The sequence below is a fragment of the Hipposideros armiger genome, unplaced genomic scaffold (genome assembly GCF_001890085.2).
Source record: "Hipposideros armiger isolate ML-2016 unplaced genomic scaffold, ASM189008v1 scaffold_313, whole genome shotgun sequence".
NCBI lineage: Eukaryota > Metazoa > Chordata > Mammalia > Chiroptera > Hipposideridae > Hipposideros > Hipposideros armiger.
In genome coordinates, this window is record NW_017731663.1 from 1285324 (window position 1) to 1303653 (window position 18330).

General features: G+C 42.7%; 1 protein-coding gene across 4 annotated transcripts in view; it reads right to left on the reverse strand.

Annotated features, from left to right (window-relative positions):
- The window catches only part of ETS1 (ETS proto-oncogene 1, transcription factor), a 137420-nt gene that overhangs the window by 83677 nt on the left and 35413 nt on the right, over positions 1–18330 (reverse strand). For all 4 annotated transcript variants that reach the window (XM_019660182.1, XM_019660187.1, XM_019660183.1 and 1 more), the window contains exon 3: positions 13377–13521. In XM_019660182.1, coding sequence (XP_019515727.1) covers positions 13377–13521 — 145 coding nt within the window. The remainder of the gene's footprint in view (positions 1–13376; positions 13522–18330) is intronic.

Here is an 18330-nt window from a genome sequence, read left to right on the forward strand (position 1 = left end):
GGAGGAGGAGGGGGAGGAAAGAGAGACAACGACATTATTTGATTTCTTAAGAGTTCCTCAGGCTGGCTCTTCTACTGGAGTTCTCAGTTCTGTAAGACAATAAATTTCCTTTTAAACTTAATAAGCTAGTTGAGCCAGGTTTCTGCCACTTGCAAACAAAAAGAGCCTTAACCAACAACGGGTTAAGCGAAAGGGAAAGAGTGGATAATCCTGTCCAGTTTTTTAGCCTGGTGATTGGTAGATGACGATGTCATTCACCAAGACAGGATAGAGAGTCAAGATTAGGTTACAGAGGCAGGAGAGAAAGTGATGGGCTCAGGTGTAACTTTGAGATGTCTGTGTGAAATCCAGGTGAACTATTCACAGAAAAATAAATATCCATGGACGTGGCCTGAATGTGCTAACTAGTGAGTGATGAGACTAAACTGCCTTTCCCCCCAATGATTCTTTAATTTACTGATTTTCTTTAAAGAGATATATTATTTTTTATAACGATTACAAAAAAAAATAATCAAAACATGGCCTAGATGCACATGGCAAAGTACTAGTTAATATACAGCCAGAAAGAGGGAGAAGATTGTGTGTTTTTAAAGCAAACAAAATAGCATAGATTTTCTCTTGCTTTCCCAGCAAACCTTTCACTTCTGTTAGAGGGAGGGAAGAATGACTAATTTCCACCTGCCCACTCTGGGGAATTTGGGAAGTGAAAAGAAAAAGTGATCAATAGCAATGGGAGACATACAGAATTATACTACCCTTAGCCCTCAAATCTTAGTGGTCGAGTTGTCCTATCAGCATGCCTAGGCCAACAAGTCCCCTTCTGTGTCATTCACCGAAGCAGACGTAAAAGATAATTTCCGAAGTCAATAGCTTTCTTTTCATATCTGACCTGTTCTTTCCCACTTGAGCATTTCCTAAAACATTCCCTTGAAGGTCCCTTAAAAGGTTTTAAAATTTTTGTCTTAGAAGCAGGAGGATAATAAAAAAAAATTAGTTAAACCACTTCTGAAATATCCTGAAAGGTATTTGAGAGGAGAGGTAATTCACAAACTCCTTTAATAATGGATTTCAGAGTTAAGTTTCACCATAGCTAATCTAAAATCCCTCTTTTCCCATTATTCCATCTTTTTCTTAGTCTTCAATGGATCTAAAGAGCAGCTGGTAACTCCCTGGTGATACTTTAAGAAGAGTTAAGTCTACACTAGTATTCAATCTTAATTGATTTTATACTTAGTTCCAATTCACTGCTTACCTGAAGCTCAATTTCTATGAAAGGATGAAAAATTTGAAAAGGAAAAGCAAGGAAAGATGAGTGGATACTTGGTACTGGACTTAATGAACGGCACCCAGTGAGGTCAAATATGTCTTAATTCTGGAAACTGCCCTAAATAGTCTAAGAAAGTTGTTTTCCTTGTTTGAGTTTTTAAAAAAGCTCTTTGATATAAAAATAGGTAGAGGGCAAAATAAGTGTTCCTTCAATTCCATTAACAACTTGTGAGATCAGGAAGGAATTTTGAAAGGGCTGATGGAAAAGTGATTAATTGTTTACTAAAAAAAAAAAATATATGGAATTTCCCTCCTCCATAGTCCAGTCAGTACAGCTGAGAGACACAGGCAGCCTGGGGAAAACTATGAATAAATGTTCTGAGACTCAAGCCTCTTCCCCTTACCCTCACCCCTTCCTTCTCCCGGTTCTTTCTGCTCAGACACATTTCAATTCCATTCTTTTCCAAGAATTTCCCTCTCCCGTCTCCAGAGCAGCAGCCCTGCATCACATTGAGTGTAAAATAAAGAAATGCTTTTCCTAAAGAATTCACACACAAATAATCTCATTACTCCAGTGCTTAGGTTTGTACAGCAGACGTCTTCTGCCAGGAGAAAAAAAATAGCACTCTACGCTCACTCATATGGAACAGCTGCGAGGAGAGAAATGGTATTTAATTTATTGTGAAATATTCAACAATGGCTGCACTGCACTTTTAAAAGCCTTTTGATAGTAAAACCCACAGAGAACAGCCCATCCTGTGTGCTGAAAAGCAGCTTCCCCACAATTAGTCTCCCTATTCAGAGGTCTGAGAAGTCTATGTAAACTTCAGCACGTGCTGTGTACACTATGGATAGCTTCAAGGGTATAACCTTTCAGAAACTTCTAAGGGTTTACTCTTGCTCAGTGACTCTGCTCACAGAGCTAGTGGAGGAGGAGTTGGGGGCAGAGGGAGTGTAATACTTAGGTGACAGATTCTAAGTGAATGCCCAGCAAAGGAGACACCATTCTGTGAAGCAGCCTCGCAGAATTCTGTGTTCCTTCATGCACATACATAACCAATGCTGGACCAAAAGAAACCAGAGACAAGGTCCAAAAGGAATCAAGCCACAGCGGCTCATTTTCCCTATCCCATCTCTGTAAGGTTTCCATGGCTCTCTGGTTTGTGGGACAGCTAGGGAAGCATCTATTCCCTTATCCTAGAGGTGGACATCAGTCACCAGGGATGAAGCAACAACAAAGACTTTGAAAAATGTTTAGGGCAGCAGGTAAAGTTTGTATAGTGGTTAGGAGCATGGGCCTTGGGATAAGACCCCAGTTTAACTGAGCCCCTCCCACCTCCAATAATTACAGTTAGACTTCTATGGGGAAGTAACTTTACCTCTCTGAGCCTCATTAATCTCATCTGTAAAATGGGAATGATTTCACCCTCATAGGAATGCTGTGAGAGTAAAAGAGACCATCTGTGTGTGATCCTTAGCATATGGAAAGTATTCGGTGAAGGACAGCTCCTCTACCTCAAGCTGTTGTAGAAGGACAGGCCTTCTTTCAGACTTTCTACAATAAGATTTTTTAAAACTGAAGCAGAGTGGGATCTGAACTGTTTCAACTTTATATTCTGTTTTTTATTATCAGTAGAGAAGCAATATAGACATAGAGATACGTATAATTCTCTAACTGGAAATGCAGAGGGATCAGAACCATGTTGGGAAAAAAATAAAAACAAAACAGTAAAGCCAAGCAAGCTTTGCTTTATGATAGGTTGGTTGTATTGTTCAGGAACTTTCAACTTAGATTTTCCAAAGCAAAAAACCCTGGTGAAATGTCTGAATATTTCAGGTGTGGTTGAAGCAAACACAGCAACTTTTTAATTTCCAGCCTCCACAAACAGCCCACAGTCATTTCAGCCAGTTTCATTGTAAAACCCAACATTCAACCTATGAGCATTCAGTGGGATGCTAGCCCTTAGCCCTGCTCAGTTAAGAAAGTCCATCTGTATTGACCAAAGAAGGAGTACTAAGAGGTCCGGGTCACTCCTAAGTAGCTGATGCTGACGCAAGGTGGGGTAATCTCTCTCACTAGATTTGAGACTTCTGGAAATGGTCTCCTCTTGTCTAAGTTAGTTTGTGGCAGCAGATATCACAGACAATCATTCCAAGAAAAGCCAAAGATCAGAAATGAGGGCCAAGACTCTGAAGGACAGCCCAGAGTTGGAGGCATCAGCTGGGAGAGTGCAGCATTGGACAGCGGGTTATGAGCCATTGTTGTTTCTGTATTCATTGTTGGGGGGTGGGGACATTAGCTCTGGATTTCTGCCTCCTTCAGAGGCACGGCTCTTACCACTCATTTCTCCCCACTGCATGAGATACAGATGCTGAGGAAAATCTTTCCTTCACTAGAAGTCTGTGAGAAGCAGAGCACAGTGTGAGTCTCCTATGGCCCTCTGAAGTGGAGGGAAGTGCCCCATCCCCACCCCCACCTCACAGTAGAGAGGCCACAGGTTGACCACCTTCATGAGTGTCTGGTGAGATCATTCTATGGAGCATGAACTAAAAGAAGGTGCGGAAAAAGGAAAAGGAGAGATGTGACTGGACTTCAGGCAAGACTTCAGCGCCAGTGTCTCGGAGACAATGGGATGGAAAACAGCTTCCAGATTTAAATACACTCTCTTGAGAATGACCAAAGCGGTGAGAAGGGTTGATAGGAAGGAAGCTTATATACCAGTGAATTCAATCCAGTTCAACAAAATATGCTTGGCATCCTCTCTAAGTACAATATGCTAAGTACTGCAGGGGGTACAAAGGTACCGTTTCCCTTGGGGCTGTAGCTCTTAACCTCTCGGGTGTCTCAGAGCACTTTCCAAATCCGGGGAAGACTACAGGCCCTTAGAAAAATTCTTGCACACAATTTCAGAGGAATCACACATTTCTGAAATTCATCTGGGTCAAGCACCCCTGCTCTATGAAAATCTGCAGGTCTAGGATTCGTCAGAAAGTTGTCAGGGTTGATATGAAAAAAAAAATGTATGAAGCTGGTAAGAATTCAAGTGATGATTGCACAGACAACTAGAGCCCTGGTTCTATGGATATTTAAATCATGAGTATTTTTATTTCTTAAGCATCACTTCAGCAAGTCTGAGGAGGTAGGGGAAAGAGGAGGCCTGTTAAAATAACTTCAGCAAAGCTATTATAACTTGGCAGCTTTGTTTTTTTTATTTTATAATGCCACCTAAAAGAGTAAAACAGAGGTTCCGAAGGTCTGTGCTCTTAAAAAGCAAGAAAGTTCCAAAGAGTCAGACATTTCTTTGAAGGTCGTGAATGCATCTAACTGGGATGTTCAGGAATGGAATAGGGAAAACATAGTCCTATTTTTTAAAATGCTGATGGTGAGGGAGGGGTGGTCAACTGACTAGATCATGGTATGGGGGCAGGGACTGAGCTGAAAGCTGATGGACCACTCACACTGGCAGCCTCAAAATGAGCCGGAGGTTGCCCTAAACATCAGTGAAAAGGTCATTTCTCTGGGAGTGCAATTAGGTCTCATGTTTGACCTCTGACCTGTGGCCCATGAGATATTTATGCTCTCTAGACAGCCATCCAGGGAGCAAATGAGTGAAGACTGAAGTCGAAGGTATTTAATACAGAAAGAAAAAAAGAAGGGGAGGAAGGAAGGAAGGAAGGAAGGAAGGAAAGAAGGAAGGAAGGAAGGAAGGAAGGAAGGGAGGAATGGAGGGAGGGGGGAGGGAGAGAGAGGGGGGACCTGATTAATTTAAAGTAATACATGAAATCATTAATTGAGAACAATGCTTTGTTTGGTGCATTTCCACCTTCAATGTGGGGTTTTTTCTTTCCTTGCCAGTAATTCTGTGAAGTAGGCACTATTATATTACAAATGAGGAAACTGAGGCTCAGAAGGGGCCAGTGACTTGGCCATGGTTGTAGGGGTGGTAGGTGGCAGTGCTAAAACCTTGGCCCAAATCAGTCCCACTGAACGCTCTTGCTTATTTCCACACAGTAGCAATCCACACGTGTGCTCTGGGTAAAGCAGAGCATAGCTCCCTTACCTATCTATCTCCCCCACTATCTAGAACTCCTTCCGACCTCTTGTAAAACCCTCTTGTAAAACCGAATCTAAGTCCAGAATCTCTTCTGTTCCAACAGTCTCTTTCTAAACCCCAGCTCGGGCCAGACGTGCTAACACAGATGTAAGGAAATGCATTCAGGCCAGGCCGAGGCCGTCTCTTCTCTCTCCTCTCCCGCTGCCAGGATCTGGATTTAAAGCCCTGGTCTTAGGGCCGCCCAAGCTCGGGCGCGGGGAGCTGGGAGCGCTGGGGTTAACCCACCAGCCCTGCGCGCGAAGATTTCTGCTTTATTTCAGCAGGGGAAGTGTGTGCCTGCCTGATTAGCCTGATGGTTTCCTCTTTTCCCATAACCTCCAGACCCCCGTGGCCCAAGTGTTTACTCTCTGAAATAAAAAATCTGCTGGTGTTTTTCTTTTTGTGTGCTCGTGTATTTTGAGAGGCTTGCAGGGGAGGAGGGCGGGGTAGGGGTTAGGGACGCAGAGGCGAGCCCCTTCCAGCTGCGGCCCCGCTGAGACCCCTGGCTGCAGCGCAAGAAGGAAACTTAGTAATGAGGCAGTTGGGTCCCCGGCTACAGCAGCTATAAACACAGCGAACATCTGGAGAGAGAGTAAGAGTCTCTCCGCGGCCAGACACGGAGAAAAACAGGCTGTCTCTGCGCATCCACCCCCACCCTGCCCGCCCTCACACAGCCCTCCTCCCCGCCAGACTCTATCCAGCTCCCGCATCACTCCCCCAATCCCAGATTTCCATTCACAGAGCCGAGCCAAGCGGGGGCTGACGCCAGGCCAGGGTCCATGTACCCAGCCCCCGCTCTAGGACTTCCAGAAGAGGGGTCAAGCTGCTTGAATCAAATAGGAACTCGGTGCCCCAGGGACCTTTTCCCAACTTGGCCCAAATATTTGTGGTTTGAAAAAGTTAAGAGAACTTTTTTCTCCCCAGCCTCCTGGGATTTCCAGTGCAATGCTGTTACTTCCTAGGATTTTTGAGGAGCAACAGAGGACAGCCAACAGAATGCTTGCATTCGAATTGTAACTCACTCAACTAACCATGGCCTCCGGTGTCTTCCTCTAGGTTACCTTCCTTCCTGAGGACCTACAGAGGTGACTGACATTTGTAAAGGCCTTGTGATCCTTACTGCCCTGGGCTGCTGGTCACTCGAGAGAGACACGGGCCTCTGCTTCGCTTACTGGGCCTCACCAGGCGCCCACCTCCTTTCCCTGGAAAAATGAGGCACAGTGAAGGGTCAAGTTGGCAGGTGTCAGAAAATTCAACTTGGGCAGTATGAGCAAGACTCCTTAGATCAGGGTGGGTCTTCTAGTTTCTTCGACTCGCTTAAATTCACACTCAAAGCATGCTGAAAGGAAGGAGGAGGGTAGCATTTATTAATCACCTGCCATAGCTGTGACGTTTTAGGTATATCACCCCATTTAATGGCACAAGAACTCTTGGAAATAACTGTAAGTATCCCACCTGTTTAACGGTGAGGGAATAAGACCCCAGGCGACTTCTTGCTCTTTCCACCACACCACGCTCAACCCTTTGCTTGGATTCAATACCTTTCAGCTTATGCTCAAAAACTCATACCAAAACATCTTGTAACCTGAGTATGAAATAGCACAGGCTAGAAAGCTACTAGGGGAGCAGGGGATGAGAATAGAAAGGATGGGACAATGTAACATTGGTAAACAGTAGCAAATCCAGGCCACAGATGAGAAATAGCCTTTGCTTACAGAGAACAAGGTCAGGCATTGATAGAAATCTCATTATCAGAAGAACAAAATGATAGAACAAGCATGTAGGATGGTTTTTTGCATAGGGATTCTCTTCCTAATATACTACTTGGGTGAGGCAGAGCTGCTTCTCTCCTCCAGCGTTTCCTCCTTGAAACCCTTGGTCCTCTCAGGGATGGGATTCTGGTGGGGAGAAGGTGTTCCTCCTGCATCAATCTTCCCGCAGCACTTTCCCCTGGAAGTAGCTTGTGAAGGCAGTTAGACCCCAGCTGTCGCCTTCCGTGAAACAATTACAGGGCTACAGCTTTCTCTTTCCCAAACACCACAACTATCAAGTCTGATTCTGAGAAGGTCGAAATTTTCCCTGAGAGGAATAGTCCACATGACAACATCCCAGAAACACACACACAAACAGGATCAGAATGGTTTTGAAGAACAAAGAACCTGAAACAAGCCCTCTAGAAAAGGAAAACACACCCTGAATGGGGAAAGAACATTTATGTGCCACAGATAGAGTTCAAAATATCATTTTCTAAAACCATAGAGCCATCTGAGATGGTCGGTTGAAAGAACAAACCTGCTATGAGAATAAACATTTGACAGCAAGGTGGATCTCCATTTAACAAGTCTCTCTGGCATTCCCTCAATGTTCTCAACACTTAAAAGCCAAATTGGAGGCATCTGTTTTTCCTGCTGAAACTTCCCACCTGGTTGTCGATAGCCCTTTCCAAACATTGGCCCAGGTTTGATCTCTCCCAGCCGCCTGACGGTCTGAGAAAGCCCCAGGAGAGACCTTGAACTCGGACTCTCAATATATCTTCCACTTGAACTTCCAAAGTTTATTTGGGAAAGACATTCTTTAGTTCTACCATTTTACTAGTAAATTTATTTTAGAAATTTTAAATAGTGAAATCCGAAGTTACACACTTACATTGCCAATTTTTATCTCATAAATAAGTGTAACATTTCATGTGGGAACCATTTCTTCTATCATGTAAATTTACCCCCTCATACACACTGGAATAAAAGTTGCTCAGAGACAAAGAATGAGTCTCCCCCTTTCTCCATATATCTGCTCAGTTCCCAGTATGTGGCAGTAGCCACCAAAAGGGTTCAACCAATCAATGAGTCACTCTTTGACTCAGTGATACCCAGACACTTTCGGATGCTTGGGTACTTCAGGACAATGAGTTATAAAAGTAAACATTCATATCATGCCTGCTAAGTGACAGCCCTGTTTTAAACTTTACATATATTAACTTAGCGGTTCTCAAAATATGGTTCCTGAGGCAGCGGCGGCAGCAGCACCTGAGAGCTGGGGAGAAATGCAAATACCTGAGACTTACCCTAGACTCACTGAAGCAGAAACCCTGGGGATAAAACCCGTGTTTTAACAAGCCCTCCAGGTGATTCAGACACACTTTGAGAACTGCTGGTTTAGATGAGGAAACTAAAATACAGAGATTGAGTTGCTGAAGGTCACATAGTGCGGGAGAGCTCATGTACAAGTACAAATAGCCAGTTATCAAAATAGCCATGGGGATATAAAGTAAAGCATAGGGAGCATAGTCAATATATATTGTAATAATGATGTATGGTGTCAAATAGGCATTAGACTTATCAGGGTGATCACGTCATAAAATATATGTGTAATCACTATGTTGTACACCAGAAACTAATATAATACTGTATGGAGGGGCCGGCCGAGTGGCGCGATGGTTAAGAACTCGCTTGGGACGCCAGAGGGCCCCGGTTCGGATCCCACATATGAGGGCCAGTGACACTGCCCTCTGCAGCTGAGATGCTGAGCAGCGGCTCAACCTGGAGCTGGGCTGCTGTGAGTCGCCGGCGACGGCGTGGGCTGCAGTCCCTATGGCAGTGGGTTGCCATGGGCTGCCGTGTGTAGCCAGCAGCCGGCGTGAGCGGCCAGCAGCCGCAGTGAGCGGCCGTCCAGAAGCCGGCGACTGATCTGCCTCGCCCGGGAAGAGGGCGATGATGGTGCCAGCTTGGGCCAGTGAAGCAACATCCTCCACAACTAGACTGAAGAACAAAACTACAGCAACTTGTCTGTCCTCCTTCCCCCAATTCCCCAGCACTGTTCCCATCCCCCCAATTCACCAATAAAAAATCTTTAAAAAAATATATATATAATACTGTATGGAAACTGTGATTGAAAAATAAATTTAAAAAAACAAGCGATCTGGTTCCCGAGTCTGAATTCTTTACCATTATACAAGATATACTTCCTTTCTCGTGAAGACTGAGAACTGGAGAGTAGGATGTGAACGTGGGAAGATGAGGTTTTTACTATGTTCAATGACCAAAAACTTACCAAGTTGCATTATACAAGAATAAAAAAAAAGTATTGTCTTATTTCTGAAATCAAGGACCATGGTAATGAGACTATAGGTTCATTCCCTGAGGGTAAGTTGGGTTTACTGTGGTAGGTAGCTGCAGACAACTTTCCGGCTCTAAGCAACTATTTTACAAAAGTGAACTTCAGTCACAACATCACATCCATAATTTTGGCTGATTCAAAACAAATCCATCCCTGAAACGAAAAACAATTTGATAGTATAGCACTCTGGAAGAGTGCCAAGTAAATAAGCATCATCTTTTCTGATATACACTATTGTCGTTCATGATCGTCATAATTATGAGGTTAAAATCAAATATGGACAGCTATCAGTTAATGGGATGGACTGTGGTCTTGTGGCCTGGGTACTCATTTGGGACTCTGATGTCAGTTTTCTAGTTCCCAGTGGAAAACAGGCATTGAATGACTCCAGCTGGGTCTGGGCACCATTCTGAGCTCACTGCCTCTATCTAGAAATGGCTTGCCATCTACTCCATCCTCTCAACAGGGTTGTGGGTAGGGACTAGTCATAATATTTAATGGCAGTGAAATGCTAGTGAGTTCTTAGAGACAAGTAGCAAGTGATTAACCAAAAAAAAAAAAAAAAGAATTTTGCTGTGACGATTGATTGAGAGAAAGGGCTGAGGCTGGGGGACAGAACAGGGGAAGAAAAGAGAAAGGAGGCACGGTCTCTGGGCTCCACTCCAGTCAGACTATAAACAGTAACAGACATTTTAGCCATGTCTTGTGTAAGGGGCTCCATTGATTCAAAAGGCTCCCCGACAGAGGGATGACTAGAAGCTAAGACAGAAAGGGCCCATTCATTCATGCAGAACACCAGCTCTCCATCCCCATTGGCTCTCACTAATAGCTCCAGGCTGATACGGAGAAGGGGGGAGAGGCGGACGAGAGGAGGTAGAAATGAAAGAAAATGATGACTACAAGATTGTCATGAAGAAATGTACAGCTGCACAGGCAATTGCATGCAAATGTGGCTTCCCATTTTAGCAGTGTAGTTAATGTCTCATATTCATCTATTTTTCTCACTCATGTCACCTTCCATTCCCCTCCCTTTTCTGCTTTGTCTTTTTCCTTGGGGTCCCCTTCTCTTCCCCTTCCCACTCATCTTTCATTTTCTCTTCCCAGTACTCTCCACTGCTCTGCTAATACCCACCTTTATTTTCTGTCTATTTCTATGCATCTCTTCTTTCTTTCTCAGCACCCTTTTTACAATCTATTCTGTCTAACCGATTCTCAACTTATTTTGGTTACTGAGTCGTCTCTCCCCCTCACCTGGTAAGCTCTTCCCCATTCATGTTTTCTCTCAGCTTTATTCTCTCCCTTGCCCCCCACCCCATCCCCAATCCTCTCCTCCTTCTCAGCCAGGAGCAACTTTCAGAGGGAGGGGCCTAATCCTTTCTAGATGGCCCCTCCTGCGGGGTAGCTCAGTCACTGACAGAGGGTAGTCCTTGGAAAAGAAGTTCATTCATCCTTTCTGAGAGCACAAAAACGTGAGATGGAGCGGGGGTGGGGAGCAACCATGAGACGGACGGGAAGGAAACTGAAGTTATAAATAGGATAAAAGAAGATGAAAAAAATGTAGCGTATTTTTTCCCTCTTTCTTCTTACTCAACACAACTCCAAGGAAATGTGCTGCAGCTGGAGAAATCATTGGTTGGTCCATGTCTTCATCTCCTTTTCCTATAACCAACCCCACGGTCTCCTTCCAAAGGACACCCATCACTGAGGAAGGCTGGACCACAGCCCAGAAATAATTGTTGCAACTCCTTCATCTGGACAGAGCAAAAGGCAAAGGAGGAGCTGGAAAAGCTCAGGGTGCTTGCCAGATATTTCCATCAGAGGAAGCCTAGGACAGAGGGAACTACAGACATCACATTTGCCACTGAGGCGCCACTCCCCACGTGGAGGCTTTCTAGCATTTCTGGGCTACAGTTGATGGCAACTGAGGTCATTTGAAGACTGGTTATAATGTGCCCCCATCTTCCCACCCTACCCAAAAGCCACTAGTCTGGGTGACCCCAGCTTCCTTCTTTTTGCAACAATAGACTGTGGGAAGATTATATTATACTGCTATCAGTCCTTACATTTCAAAGCAGCTTCATCCTGAGAGGTTCTACACAGACACTGTCTCATTGACCCTGAAATAAAAACTCCTTTACCTTTGAGAACCTTGACAAAGGGGAGAATGAAAACTTATCTTCACTTGGGAACTCATGTACTTAGCTAAGAAAGAGAAGGACAGTGTCTTTTTGCTATGAGGAAGAGACATTTTGATCTTGAGGCTATGGGCAAGTGTGGAAATGATCTCAGCTATTAATAAGATGTAACTTGTAGCAAGCAGAAGCACCATCCTGAGCTGAAAGTGTTAAGGCAAGATAACTTTAATCTTTCTTACATTGGGAAACATAAGACTTAAGCTTACTGGTATTAATAGGATTCAAGAATTCTACTAATGTAGACACAACCATTTTGATCTTTATTTCATACAAATAAAATCTATTTTGTTTAGAATTTCAAAAGATCACTTTTTTCATTTCTTAAAATTTTAAGTCCTTAAGTCTAACCTGTGAACCGGTGCAAAACCCTCCCTGTCTCCTCTTGAAATGGGTAGATAGTTGAGATGTTTGTATTTATGTTTGCAGGAACTGAGACACCCAGCAGAAAGTGTCAGCATTAGTGTTATCATGTCTGAAATCCAGGGTGGTGCCAAAGAATACCTCAAAGATCAATGTCTATGAGTCAAGAGAACATGGGACACGAAAGTTGGCTCTGTTCTGCCAAAAACCAGGCAACTGGAAAGCAACTCCCATGCCTTCCTCCCAACCCCACCAAGTGCTACAGCATCTTGCTCTGGGTCTCTCTGGGTATTCCTGGTGAAAGATAAGGCATGGACAACAAAACAAACATTTATTTTATATTTTGATTATTAAAAAAGTAGTTAACCATATATTTTTGTGGGGTTAAGAGACACTGAACAAAAAATATGCATTTAAGTTAGTTTCCAGTGACTTCCCCCTACTCTGTAATTCCTCAGAAGTATATATTTTCAATATGTAAGAGTACTGAAGTTTCTTATGCTAAGAATTCATCCTGGGAGAAAATACAGATTTTCACTGGCTTTTTTTTTGGTATTTATATTACCAAAACCTGCTCTCTATGAAAAATTAAATTAATATCTGAATCGATTATTTCAGAGTCTCCACATTCAAGTTTTACATTTTATATTAAAAATAAACAAAAAAGTAGCAGTTAAACAAAGACTAATGGGATTTGTGAGAAACACTGGGAGTCCTGCAAAATAGAATTTGGGTAAGGCCTTTGAACTTCTCAGGTGCTAGGGAGAACTGATCCGTTGAGTTCTCTGGAGGAGTGTAACTCCTGTTCACCAGAGGGCAGCACTGTGACCAGCAAGTCGAGTGAAGGGAATGCTGAGAGAAGAGGAGCTTCTGTGAAGAGCTTCTGGGAGAGAGAGAAAGGGGGAGGAAGAAGATGCCAGAAACAGGTAGGCATGGCAAAAGAGGTAGGGCATAATGGAAAGAGAAGACAAATGAAGGAAATTATGTTCTGTAAGAAGACTGTTTATACAGTTCATACTTTGGGACTGCAAAACTTCTAGGCCCTTTGTCAACTGCCGAGCTGAAATGGATTACGTCGCAGGAAATGCACAGGAGACACAACTATTAACAAAATGAAGACCTAAAGCAACCTCTCCTCTCTTGGACCAATTCCAAGAGTTTAGGTTTCCTGTCGCTAGAGAACAAAGTAACTCAAAATTATGAGAAGGCCTGGCACTTTGCACTAGAGAACAATAGCACCCATACCCACATAGATATGGCAGCTGTTATTTCAGAGAATGCAGCTTTCATCAAATGTCCATTGTCCTTCAACACTGTCCCCATTCTCAACCTTTCTTTATGTTCCTACCTGAGCCACAATGTTCAAGACCAGTAGGAACTTCTTGAGTGGCCATCTCTTCCCAGAAGGGATAGCAAGTTCTTTGCAGGTGGTAATTGGACTGGAAACCACAGGCCATTCGAGGATCTTCATAAGAGTTGATAGGTCCCTGCCTCTGTAACCAGGGAAAAAAAGGAAATATATTAAGAAAAATCTCTATAGGTTAGCCCTAATGGAATAGTGACTTCATATCATCCAACCACATGTAAATAGGAATCATCCATCAATAACAGAATAGAACCAACTATTGATTACATACAACCCATCAAAAAAAAAAAAGGGAGAGACAGACACAGAGAATAGGACATGTTTCTGACTCAGATTATGTACATATTTCTTTCCATCCATTTCATCAAACATTTGAGGACAATCTTTTCTAATTTTCAAATAACCCATGGTTAACAGCAGGGCAAAATCTTGGTCATCTTAAGTGTACACAATCCTGGCTTTTGATTGTTTATGTTTTCTTACTATGTAAAAATACCATGACAGTATATTCTTATAAGACTTGTTCCAATATCATGGAACAAATAGGTGGTAAATGCCAAAGGAAAAAAAATGTACTACATAATAAAAATTGCTCATTTTTTAAATCAATATAAATAGGTTTTAATGATACTGATTGCTAGACAGGAATTTTCCATTTCTCTCAACATTTGGGAACTTGTGCCCCTCTTTTATCAGCTATGAAACCCATAAAATATGCTACCTACCCAGTACTCTTTAAGAAAGACAAATGTGTTATGTGAGAGGCCACGTTTTGTGGTGTTGAAAACCGTGTTCTTTGAAACCTCTTTTACATGGATTCAAATCCTGGCTCCACCACTTACTACTTGGTGGCCTGGGCCTGTTCCTTTATCTAAACCTCAGTTTATTCAATTGTAAGATGGGAACGATAATACCTACCTCATAAGGTAGGAGGATTAAATGAAATACGTTCAAGAAAAGAATATAGAGCAAAATAAAATATGAAATTCATGTAATAAAATTATGTATTATATGAAATGCATGTAACAAATGTCTGAGAAGACTACTGTAAGGTAGGGTATTCTTTTAATCCAAGAGACCCTCAACATTTCTGGGACTGGGCGAGAGGGTTAAAAATTAAGACATAAAAGGAGAAACAGCAGATTCACGGAAAGAACACCACCTGACACTAGGAGCCTAATCTCCACTGGCTCATCCTCAACCTTCTTTTTCTCTTTTTTATTCTTTTTCTTTTCTCTTATGGTTCCTTTACCTCCATAAAAACCCCAATTAAGAAAACCAAACTCTCCTGGAATTTGATGTAATTAAATCTATTGATGTTAAGGTGCTAATTAAAGAGTGTAATGCCTCCGGTGGTATTCTCATCCCAAAAGAGTAGCTTGCTAACCCTCAGTTAGGCCCTCTAATTGGAGAACCCCTTGTGTCCTGTCTCCCCTTGAGTGCAGTACAAGAACTCAGCCCTATTACATTAGATTCAATCATTCGCTATCTACATTCTCTTCCTCGTTTTGCAAATGTCTGTTCACTTCAGCTCAGTAAAAGTAATAGAACAGAGTACATTGGCACAGAGAAACATGACAATCGAACCCCAAATGTAAGAGATCTTGAGCACATTAATTTGTGCACGTTTTCCATAATATTCATAAAGTCATGCAAACTAGGGCTCAATGAAGTATACTTTAAGGCTCTTCATCTGCAAACTGAGCTAAAGATGCTGAGACAGTAATAACACCCTTGGGACTGAATGGAGTTGCCTTGAGTTGTTGTACAGAAGAGGCTAATGTCCTTGCCCTTCTGCAACCAGGAGGCTCAGGTGAGAACCACAGAATGTAAATGAAGCAATGACAGTTCTGCGAGCTCTTTGTGTTTGGGACCAAGAGATTTAGGGAAATGATCAACAAAAACACTCTACTGAGCTTCAGCCAGAACACATTTCCTTAATTCTGTCTTAAAACTAGTTTGCTGACGTTGTATTTTAATATTATAAGTTCCTAAAGAAACTACATTAAGATTTTATTTTGAATTCCCAAAAGATAAGTAGGTCTCCAACAATACTTTGCAGCAAATCAATTTGAAACCCACTTCTAGACTAGCTGTGTGCTCTTGGTATCTATCGATCTACGTCTTTTTTACGTTTCTAGGGAGTCTTTCTCAAAACTCAATGTCAAGTATCAGAGTTGTAGCAATAGTGTCTTGAGGGAGGCAAGTTTGATTCTAAGTGGTATAAATGAAAACTCTAAGTTGTGCGGTCCTGTCTCCTTTTGGGACTGTGTATGCACGGCTTGCCTAAACCAGAAGATCCTTGTATGATGGCAATAGGAGTACAAGTAGGATCCTAGTAGATAGGTGATGGGTAGTTGGTCACAAGCCTTGCTAGGGTGGTGGGGACCTGAGGAGAACTTGAATTCAGGTTTTAAAAGTTTAGGCTTTTTCGGCTAAGGAAAGGCCAATGGAGGCAAATCGTAGTGTGCAAAGGGGTGTTGAAGGAAACAAGCTAAATACAGTGTGCAGGGGAGAGACGCAAGACAGAAAGTTAGTGGGGTAGAGACAAAATGAGGTTGCAGGCCTGGGTGAGGACAACATGGCTGTGTGGGGAGTCAACACTTAGCCTTTGACTAATGACCACGTGCAGCACCAACCTGAGTTGATGTGGTTGGCTTTTTCATAGAGCCTATTCTGCCCCGAAACCAGGCTCTTTGTTGACAGGGACAGTTTATTTATTATTTTATAAATGGAACTCTATTTTTAAGGCATATTTTCTCTTTAGCTGTCCTCAGTGGAGCCAGAGGACCCTATTTTGAAGAATGAGGCGATAATGCACCAAGCCTACCATAACCCACAAAAACCTTTGCTGGTGGATGCTCCTGGAAGCATCGTGACTCGTCATCTAGACACCTGTCTGTTTATTAGACATTTCACAAACTGACCTAATACCTATTTCATAGAGTATGAAAATGATTTTTTTCTCAAGAGAACCACATCGCCAGTTCAATTCATTGTGAAACTGTCTCAGTTGAGGAGAAAAAAGCAGGTTATTAACAGGTCGGAAATGTGGACAGCACAGCCCCCACCTCATTGCTTTAAAATGGCACCACCCAAAACAAGCTCCAGTCTCTTCGTGGACATCTTCCTTTCCTGGCTACAGCTAGAGGTGATTTAATGAGATGCAAGCAACAGTCCCAGTCCCTGTCACAGGTTTAAGGAAACCACCTGACAGGTCTTCACTCATTCATCCCACAGGTGACTATTGAAAGAAACTAATGTACACCCCATACCTGCTCTATGCCAGTTGGTGTGCTAAGCATTGTGCAGCGATGGTTGCATTTAACCCTCATCACAATCGTGCAAGATTAGTATTTTTAACTCCATTTTATGGAAGAACAAATGGAGGCTTTGAGAGGGCAAGTAAATTTCCAAAGGCCACACAGCTAATAAAATCATAGAGATAAAATTCTAACCCAGGTCTAATTGACTTCAGACTCTTTTCTCCCACCTGTGCAACATGAAGCTTTTGTGGCTCTAGTTAGTACAGACTGTTAAGGAAGGGTGGCTGCTGTCCCATGATAGGTAGCAGATGAATTACGGCACTGTGCATTCATGGAATAAATCAGTATCATGCCAAGTATTATATTAGATGCTAAAAATATAATATGAGCACGAAATGAACTTTACCCTTAAGAGCATACAGACAAGTAAACAGGAAATTACAGTGAGGGGATGTGACAGGGTTAAGTACTGATGTGTAAGGGGAGGGGGGCGGCAGCAGGTAAGACTTCTTGGAGGAAGCAGATTAAGAAAGACAATAATATCTAGCCTAGAAGGGCCTGGAGAGCAAAAGAAGAAGAAGAGGATGATGACACACTTAACGTTGAAAAGGGACAGATACAATTATGTACAGAAGAATAAGAAAGACTCAGATAGGTGATATAGAGAGAGAAAAACTGTGTTGTTTGGTGGTGACAAGCATGAAGGAAAGCTGTGCTCTGGGACAATGAGGATGCTCGCTTATAACAGAGGGTAGTTAGTAAAAATTAAAGCTGGCGGGACGGGAAGATCACAATGTTGAGGGCCAATGAAGACCAGACAGGAATTCAGCCTCAGGAGTGAGGCATTGGAGGTTGTCTTAGGAATAGTGAATGGTGAATCAATATGTTGTAGAAAGCTTTGTCTGATGGATTGGGCAGAGCAGAAGGTGAGGAGGCTGACACAGGCAGTACTAGTGCCCTGCAGAGCCACATGGGGGACTGAGGCAAAAAGGAACCATCAGCATGACAAATCTGTACTCTGGTTAACTATTTTATTTTTTATAATTTTTGCATTAATTTTGATTTTTAAAAGTATTGCATTAGGATATTATCTAGCTTCATTACTGATTTGATGGGTACCCCTTAAGTTTTGCCCCATGCAAGTGCTCCGCTCATCTCACCCCAGTTCCAGAGCTGAGCAGCAGTCCAATTACAAAGAACGAGTAACGTTAGTGTCATGGGTGTAGAGGTGAAGAGGAAACCGGAAATAAAAGATGTTTCCAAGGCAGATGAATATGATTTTATGAATGATAGAAGATGAAGAAAAAGGTGTTGAATCCAAGATAATGCTCAGATTGCTTGCTTTTATAACAGTGAAAATGGTGAGTTTAGGTACATAAGTGAGGAATTTTGTTGTTTTGGTTACATTTACATGGAGTAATGGAAGGGCGCCTTGGTGGAGGGGTCCGTAAGGTGTTGCATGCTAGGAGAAGACAGGAAAGGGTAAAGTTAGATCTAGGTAGCATAAAGGATCCAGTTAGAGTACACAGTCAAGGAATATGGCAGTTAAAACAAAAAGAGAAAAGATCAAAAACAGGTCTATAACGTTGCCTATAATTGGGAGGAGCAATGGGGCAGGAGGGGGGGTTGCAACAAAGAAGGACCAGGTAAACACATAGGAAGAAAAACAG